This window comes from Cyprinus carpio, chromosome A9, assembly GCF_018340385.1.
Source record: "Cyprinus carpio isolate SPL01 chromosome A9, ASM1834038v1, whole genome shotgun sequence".
In the NCBI taxonomy this organism is placed as follows: Eukaryota; Metazoa; Chordata; class Actinopteri; order Cypriniformes; family Cyprinidae; genus Cyprinus; species Cyprinus carpio.
Genome location: NC_056580.1, coordinates 30,051,429 through 30,060,719, shown reverse-complemented (window position 1 = coordinate 30,060,719; position 9,291 = coordinate 30,051,429). Strand labels below are relative to the sequence as shown.

The 9,291-nt window shown below is 37.5% G+C and overlaps 2 protein-coding genes across 6 annotated transcripts in view; both read left to right on the top strand.

The window, feature by feature from the left end:
- The window catches only part of LOC109101989 (serine/threonine-protein kinase Nek5), a 7,068-nt gene extending 4,498 nt beyond the window's left edge, over positions 1–2,570 (top strand). The window contains exon 8 of the mRNA XM_042764472.1: positions 2,523–2,570. Coding sequence (XP_042620406.1) covers positions 2,523–2,570 — 48 coding nt within the window. The remainder of the gene's footprint in view (positions 1–2,522) is intronic.
- Positions 2,571–3,383: 813 nt separating this feature from the next.
- Positions 3,384–8,987, top strand: LOC109053288 (serine/threonine-protein kinase Nek5-like). 5 transcript variants are annotated; one of them, XR_006160875.1, is made up of 8 exons: positions 3,391–3,516; positions 3,838–3,947; positions 4,579–4,657; positions 4,731–4,826; positions 4,929–5,009; positions 7,983–8,095; positions 8,414–8,482; positions 8,839–8,987. XR_006160875.1 is itself a non-coding variant. In XM_042764399.1 (8 exons), exons 2-8 carry the CDS (start codon positions 3,841–3,843, stop codon positions 8,983–8,985), a joined length of 636 nt encoding a protein of 211 aa, XP_042620333.1. In that variant the 5' UTR covers positions 3,391–3,516; positions 3,838–3,840; the 3' UTR covers positions 8,986–8,987. The 5 variants fall into 5 exon arrangements, 3 of the variants coding, with proteins under 3 accessions (XP_042620332.1, XP_042620333.1, XP_042620331.1); XR_006160874.1 differs by having other exon boundaries at positions 7,936–8,095; XM_042764399.1 differs by having other exon boundaries at positions 8,039–8,095.
- The last annotated feature ends 304 nt before the right edge of the window (positions 8,988–9,291 follow it).

The following is a 9,291-nucleotide window of genomic DNA, read 5'->3' as shown; positions in this document are numbered from 1 at the left end:
ACACACTCACACACACACACACACACACTCTCACACACACACATAAACACACACACAGCCACACACACACACACTCTCTCACACACACACACACTTAGATACACACACACACAGTCAAACACACAGACACACACACACACACACACACACTCTCTCTCACACACACACATAAACACACACACACACACACACACTCTCTCACACACACACACACACACACACACACATAAACACACACACACACACACACACACACTCTCTCTCACACACACACACACACAAAAACACACACATACACACACGTTTCAGCTAGTTGAGAGTCAGAATTAAAATACAAAAAAAATTCATTTAAGCTAGTTTCCAAGGCAACATTTATCATTTTATTTTAAGTAAGTTAATTTTATTTATATAGCACATTTAAACATAGCAAAGCTGTCCAAAGTGCTGAAGAATGTAAAATAAAATTAAAAGAGGAAGGAAACACAGAAAAGAAGCAAAGACAGACAATAAAATAATAAAGTGAAATAAAAATTAAAATGCTAAGGAGAAAAGATACGTTTTCAACCTGGATTTAAAAATGGTAATGGAAGGTGCAAGGCAGTCTAGAGGCAACTGGTTCCACAGACGGGGCAGTGACTGAAGAGGCTCTGTCACCCTTAGGTTTCAAACGGGAACGAGGGACAGATAAAAGAGCTCTGTCAGCGGATCTTAAAAGTCTGGTAGATGGCAAAGGGATAATGAGATATTTTAGATAAGATGGAGCTTGATTGTTAAGAGCTTTAAAAACAAACAACAGAATCTTAAACTGAGCTCTAAAATGGACCGGAAGCCAGTAAAGAGAAGCTAAAATTGGAGTGACATGGTCATATTTCTTTGCCCCAGTCAGCAGACTTGCAGCTGCATTTTGTACCAACTGGAGGCAAGAAAGTGATGACTGAGGAAGACCCGAGTACAGTGAATTACAGTAATATAAACGTGAGGTAATAAAAGCATGAATACCCTTCTCCAAATCCTGAAAAGACAAAATAGATTTAAGTTTGGAGATGACCTGTAATTGATAAAAACTGCTCCTAATGACAGAATTAATTTGTTTAGACAAACATAATTCTGAGTCTATTATGATAACGCCCAGGTTTCTAATCTGTGAGGAGAAGGAGGGGAAATGATTGCCCAGCTCCTTAATAATATCCTTCCTTATTTTTTGTGGACCAAAAACAATAATTTCTTTTTTTTTTTTTTTTGATTTGGTTGGAGTTATTTGTTTGATATTTTTTTTTTTTATGTGTTAGGTTCATTCCAGCAATGGTTGAATGGAATCACCAGCTTTTAGCGGGAGGTACAACTGTGTATCATCAGCATATAAATGAAAAGAAACATTGTGCTTCCTGATAATATCCCCCAGAGGGTGCAAATACAAGTTAAAAAGAAGCGGTCCCAGAATAGAGCCTTGAGGTACTCCACTAATAATTGGGGCAGATGATGAGGAAAACTTGCCTAGCTCTACAGAAAAAGACCTGTCTTTGAGACATGAGCTGAACCATCGTAAGGCTGTGCCCCTGATACTGATCAGATGTTCTAAACGTCAAATAAGAACATTATGATCCACGGTATCAAAGGCAGCTGTAAGATCCAGTAGAATCAATACCGCATTTTTACCGGCAACAACTGCAACCAAAATATCATTAAACACTTTAAGCAAAGCAGACTCTGTACTGTGATGAGTAGTGAAACCAGACTGAAAAGCTAATAAATTAGCTGTATTTAAGAATGTGATCAGCTGTAATTGCACAACTTTTTCCAAAAGCTTTGACAAAAATGATAACTTTGAGACAGGCCCCGAAAATTGTTAAAGCAACCTTCATCCAAACCTTGTTTCTTAAGCAAAGGCTGAACAACCGCATGCTTAAAGCAGTTCAGATCCACACCAGTGTCCAAGAGATGAGTATTGTGGAATAAACCCACTTGAACACTGGGTAATCAGTTCGAATTACTGGAAAAGCTGCTTTTATGATCTCGGAAGGAACAACATCCAGTGAGGAGTTAGTAGACTTCATTTTGTTAACGAGATTGGAAAGTTCTATTAAAGAGACATGTTGAAAATGACAAAATAAAAATGGACTAGCAGGCGATTTCTAGATTTCTAGGCTTCCTAGAAAACTGGGAATTCGGATTATTTACTGAATTTATTGTGGAGAATAAAACCCTAGGTCTATGACAGTGTGCGGTAATTAGTTCTGAAAAATATTTTGGTCTAGCTGACTTAGCAGCGCTCTGAACGTAACCAGACAATCTGTCCCTACAGATTAACTGTGATAGTACTAAAATAACTAAAACTGAAATGTGTGTGTGTGTTTGTTTGTGAGAGACGAGAGAAAAAACTATATAGACATATTTAAAAACAACATCTAATGAAAATGACAAAAACACTCAGTAAAATTACTTTTTTGCTTTAATGGCAAATTTGATTTAGTTTGTGTGTGTGTGTGTGTGTGTGTGTGTGTGTGTGTGTGTGTGTGTGTGTGTTTGAGGGCAGTAATCTGAAGCAGCTGGTGTGTGAGGAGTCTGTGTGAGAGGGGGCGCTACAGTCCAGGAGAGTGGTCTCAGCGCTACAGCTCTGAACTCCCAGTAGTGGTGCCTGCTGTCCACCTGCTGTTCAGGTCAGTCCACGAGACCGTCCGTCTGCTAACTGGGAGCGAGAAGAGAGAGAGTGTGTGTTGTGTGTGCTTCAAAACGAGACCGCTGCTGCTGAGCAGCAGATCAGCAGACACCTGGACACACAGGTACTGACCGCATCACAAACACTAACCTGTCCTCACATCTCTGAGCTCCTCAAATCATTCTGTGTTGATCCCAGCTGCTGGAGGAAGTGTGTGTGTGGTGTGTTTGTTCAGTCACACGTGTTCTTCACAGTGACACATACCAGAGAGGCTCCTAAAGCCACGAACAACCACAGTGTGTGGTGTGTGTGTGTGTGTGTGTGTGTGTGAGTGAGAGAGAGAGAGAGAGCGTGGTGTGTGTGTGTGTGTGTGTGTGTGTTGAGCGGTGTGTGGGGTGAGTGAGAGGAGAGAGAGAGAGAGAATGTGTGTGTGTGTGTGTCTGTGTGTTGACGAGAGATAAGAGAGTGAGAGTGTGTGTGTGTGTGTGTGTGTGTGTGTGTGTGAGTGAGAGAGAGAGAGAGAGAGTGTGTGTGTGCGTGTGTGTGCGTGTGTCTGTGTGTGTGTGCGTGTGTGCGTGTGTGCGTGTGTGCGTGTGTCTGTGTGTCTGTGTGTGTGTGTGTGTGCGTGTGTGCGTGTCGTGGTGTGTGCGTGTGTGCGTGTGTGTGTGTGTGTGTGTGTGTGTGTGTGTGTGAGTGTCTGTGTGTGTTTGTCTGTGTGTGCGTGTCTGTGTGTGTGTGTGTTATCTGCTGTCCTTGTGTGTCCTCCTGCAGATCAGGTTTGCAGAGATGCAGTTGAATGTAATCCGGTCTTCAGACCTGCTGTGAGACCGGCTCAGAGACGAGCAGCAGAACAAGCCCCGGTGCGTCTCACATCAGAGAGATGAATTAGATTTCACTTTTATATTTCTGCCTTTGTGTTCATTTTAGTTCATTTGTGTGTGGTTTTGACATTTTTTATTAGTTCTTGTTTTTTCTAAATACATCTCTATAGTTTTCATTAAGTTGTATTTCAGTTTCTGTTATTTCAGGTCTGGTATTTAAGTTAAACTATTAAGTCATGTGACTGTGCCTTATAATTAATGATATTAGATGAAAATAAGCGAAAATAGTGCAGTTAGGACCACAGTATTACTGATTCTGTGCTGAAATGATGAATAAAGATGATTGTTTTTGTCTCTGAGCACATGAAGGCAGCTGTTGGTGTGGAGCGGCGGCGGATCGGTCCGGTCGAGGCGCTGCAGGAGCCGGATCACGACCAGCACAGAGCCGCGGCTGTGGAGCCGTACAGACTGTGAGAGAACACAGCATCTTCAGCTCATGATCCTGCTCTCATCCCTTCATCAGAGCAGAGCCCAGACCTGCTGCACACGTTCACCTAAACATTCACGTTAATTAAAATACAACTAAACTAAACTCTGGATATTAGATCAGACGAAGAACGAAGTCTAGTTTGAGTTGAAGCAATGCAATTTCTAACCGTTAATTAAAGCAGAATTAAAACGTTAATAAAAATGAATTAAACCTAAATAGTAATACTTAAAAAGAATCAAAGCTAATATAAATGACTAAAAATTAACTAAAATTAAAATAAAAAAACTAAAAATATAAAAATAAAACCTTATTCAAAATATTAATAAAAACTGTAAAAATCACTCACGTGAGTGTGAGTATATTTGAATATACTTGTGTATCTAACATCATACGTGTGGCTGATATGATACATAAATACAGTCAGATCACAGAAGGGAAATTAATTTCAAATGCTGTTTGATGTCTGATCTGTGGTCAGGTCATATAAACTCTGGTTTAATGTTGAAACTTTGGTTCATGAAGCCGCACTCCATCACAGAACGGTGTTTATATGAATGTAGGCAGTCAGTGTGTGTGTGTGTGTGTGTGTGTGTGTGTGTGTGTGTGTTCAGTGTGGCAGCGGCGAGAGACGAGTATCTTCAGAGGAGACGTGAAGCTCATCAGTACAAACTCAGAGCTCAGAAACAACTGGTGAGGTGAAAACAAAGCAGAAGTATAGATATTTCAAATCTTATATATAGATATATATATTTCTGGTGTTCAGGGTCTCAGACCGTCCACAGCAGACGCTGAAGACCGTCAGTCAGACCCACAGGAGCATCATGGGAACATCAGAGCAGCCCAGGACAGGAGACAGCAGGTCAGGCATCACTCCAGACGAGACACGTGTGTGTGTGTGTGTGTGTGTGTGTGTTCATGATCACTAGAGAACATGGCTGTGTGTGTGTGTGTGTGTGTGCAGGAGTACCTGAAGCAGCTGCAGCGAATCAGAGAGCAGTATCATCGTGATGTCAGACGCATGAGGACGAGGGCGGAGCTCAAGGTGTGTGTTCTGATGAATCTGTTCACATGTGAGTGTGCACTATCTAGGGAGGATGATGGAGTCAGACACTCTTAAGGACTGAAGCACATTTAGATCATTAATGGTCATAACTGGAACACTTTGGTGTATGATGACCATCTACCTCAGAATATGTAGACCTTTATTCATATACATACACACAGATGTATATTGTTTTTAAAATTATATATTTTAAAATTTTGTTTATATTGTAAAAAAGTGTGTGTGTGTATGATTTAAAATTATATATTTTATTATTAATTATATTCAAATATGTTTAAAAAAAACTATATATTCAATGCATATCTGTGACCCTGGAGCACAACACCAGTCTTAAGTGTCAATTTTTCAAAATTGAGATTTATACATCTGAATAAATAATCTCTCCATTGATGTGTGGTTTGTTAGGAGGACAATATTTGTCTGAGATACAACTATTTGAAAATCTGGAATCTGAGGGACGCAAAAAAATCTAAATATTGAGAAAATCATCTTTAAAGTTGTTTCAAATGAAGTTTCTTAGCAATGCATATTACTAATCAAAAATTAAGTTGTTGATATTTTACGGTAGGAGATTTACTAAATATCTTCATGGAACATGATCTTTACTTAATATCCTCATGATTTTTGTCATAAAAGAGAAATGTATAATTGTGACTCATACAATGTATTGTTGTGTATTGCTACAAATATACCTGTGCTACTGATGACTGCTTCTGTGCTGCAGGGTCACATATGATTGTATTTTTATATAAATGTGTAGATTATTTCAAATGTTAACTTTTTCTTTTAAACTTTATATATATTTTTTATAAAAAAAAATGTATAAAAAAATTTTGTATAAAAAAAATGTGTGCACATATATATATATATTTAACTTTTTCTTTAGTCAAAATTATGGAAACATTATATATATTTATATATATAGTTAGTTTCCCACGTGTCACAAATTTTTGGAAACTTACTATTTTTTTAATGTTTTTGAAAGAAGTTTCTTCTGCTCATCAAGCCTGCATTTATTTGATCAAAAAATACAGAAAAAACAGTAATATTGTGACAATATTTATTACAACTTAAAATAATAGTTTTTCTATTTGAATATACTTTAAAAAAATAATTTATTCCTGTTATGCAAAGCTGAATTTTCAGCATCATTACTCCAGCCTTCAGTGTCACATGTAACATCCAGTCTATCACATGATCATTTAGAAATCATTCTAATATTCTGATTTATTATGAGTGTTGGAAACAGTTCTGCTGTCTAATATATTTGATGAAGAAAAGGTTCAAAAGAACTGCATTTATTCAAAAAAAAAAAAAAAAATTCTAATAATATAATATTCTAATAATATATTTTCTTTACTATCACTTTTTATCAATTTAACACATCCTTGCTGAATAAAAGTATTGATTTTATTTAAAAAAAAGAAAGAAGAAAAAAAATTACTGACCAGTAGTGTATATTGTTATATAAAATATTTATATTTTAAAAACATAGCTTCATTTTTTTTTTTTTTTTTTTACTTTTTATTCATCAAAGTATCCTAAAAAAGTATCACATGTTCTGAAAAAATATTAAGCAGCAGAACTGTTTTTCCAACTTTGATAATGAATCATCATATTAGAATGATTTCTAAAGGATCATGTGATATTGATCCTAAAATTCAGCTTTGCATCACAGAAATAAATGATAATTTAAAGTATAATAAATTTAAAAACAATTATTTTAAATTGTAATAATATTTCAGAATTTTGCCTTTTTTTCTGTATTTTTGATTAAATAAACGCAGCCTTAGTGAGCAGAAGAAACCTTCTTTCAAAAACATTAAAAATAGTAATGTTTCCAAACTTTTGACCTGTACTGTGTGTGTGTGTGTGTGTATATATATATATATATATATAAATATATGAAATTTAAAAATGTATTTATAATTTTTATGTAGAAATGTACACTACCATTCAAAAGTTTGGAATCAGTAGGATTTTTTATGTTTTTTTTAAAGATGTCTCTTCTGCTCATCAAGGCTGCATTTATTTGATCAAAAATACAGTTAAAAAAAACAGTAAAATTATGAAATATTACAGTTTAAAATATCTGTTATCTGTGTGAATCTCTGTTAAACTGTAATTTATTTCTGTGATGTGCAGCTGTATTTCCAGCATCATTACTCCAGTCTTCAGTGTCACATGATCTTCAGAAATCATTCTAATATGATGATTTGCTGCTCAAGAAACATTTCTGATTATTATCAAATGTTGAAAACAGTTGTGCTGCACAATATTTTTGTGGAAACTGTGATACATTTAGTTTTTCAGGATTCACAGATGAATAGAAAGTAGAAGTGAGAGTGTGTGTGTGTGTGTGTGTGTGTGTGTGTGTGTGTGTGTGTGGTGTGTGTGTGTGAGAGAGAGAGTGTGGTGTGTGTGTGTGTGAGAAAAAGAGAGAGAGAGAGAGAGTCAGGTGTGTGTGTGTTTGTGTGTGTGTTGTGTGTGTTCTGTGTGTGTGTGTGTGTGAGAGTGTGTGTGTGTGTGTGTGTGTGTGTGTGTGTGTGTGTGATTCTGTATCTATTCACTGTTATTTCTCTCATCAGCAGGTTGAAGAACAGAAAGTGTGTAAAGGTCATTTTCCAGAAACTGAAACCTCTCCATTTGCTAAAATAAGTTCAACACTTAAGTAGTGAAACACTGAATAAGTTCATGTGTTTCTTGTTTTCAGAAGCAGGGGATTTACAGTCATATCTAAACTCAGTATTTACTCTGTAAACAGTGTGTGTGGTTCCTCGCAGAGGTTATTTCATTTTAAAACTGTGTGTGATATGTTTTTATGAGTATAAACACGCTGTTTTTGAGAGAAGATAGTAGAGTAGTCGCTGGGAGAGAAACATGAACACATGTATGATTTATGCAGTAATAAACTCCCACCTGGAGAAGCTGACGCGTCACATCCACATGTAGATCATTCTGCCTGGATCTGACCTGATCAACTGATGATGTGATGATGATCTTCTCAGGAAACACACACACTGAAGAAGAACAGAGAGCGACACACACACGGGAAACAGCAGCAGGTGCAAACACCCCCCACAGAGAACACAGCTAGCTCATAAAACCTCGTTTTCAAATGTTTCCATATGATTCAAACATTATTAAAAGGTTGTTCTTACAGCACAAAATATTACCCAAAATATAACATCAGTTGTATTAAAATGTTCTTTCAGCTTTATGAGAATGTTCATCAAGTACAAATAATATCATAAAGACATTTAGAGAATGTTAATCACTCAACATTATGAGAACATGTATCAAATATCTATAAAGTTCTAAGAACGTTTCATAAACGTTACTTTAAGAATGTTTGTCCTAACATTTATATCTTGTGTTTGCAGAGAGGAATCATGTTTGAGATCAAGCTGAGTGATGAAGAGACGAAGACTGAGGAAGACGAGGAGTCAGAGGTGCAGTCACACACACACACACACGCACACGCACACACACCAACACACAACACACACACACACACACACACACACTCTCAACACACACACACACACACTCAATCACACAACACCACACACACACACACACACCTCAAACACAACACACACACACACTCTAACACCACACACACACACACACACACACACACTCACAATACACACACACACACACACACACTCAAACACACACACACACACACACACACACTCAAACACACACACACACACACTCAAACACACACACACACACACACTCGTGAAGCACACTAACAGACCAGAGCGTCATCTGAGTGTGTGTGTGTGTGTGTGTGCAGGACGAGCCCCTGAACCACACACTGACGTTTGCACAAGGAGAAAAGCTACGCAACCAACCGCAGGGGTCAGAGGTCAGACAGGAAGTGGAGGAGGAAGTGGTGAAGAGAGCCGAGTGGCATCGCCGACGCACGCGGAGACGTTTCTGAACGCTCTGAGAACATGGATTTGATGACGCGAGAGCAGCTGAGTTCTCGCTCAGACCGGTTGACAAACACACACAAACATGATCTGAATCAAATGGAACAAAACATAAACAAACACTTGCTTTAGTTTAGGAGCTGAGTAGTCACTATTTTGATCCGTACCAGGCTTTCTTTCATGGCTCTGACAGAGTGCAGAAATTGGCAGGAAAATACAGATCAATTATTATTCAGAGACTCAAACTGAGCAAAAATATGCAGAAGCTGATATTTTCTATGCATTGTGATGTAAATCAGTGAGATCTTCTAAAC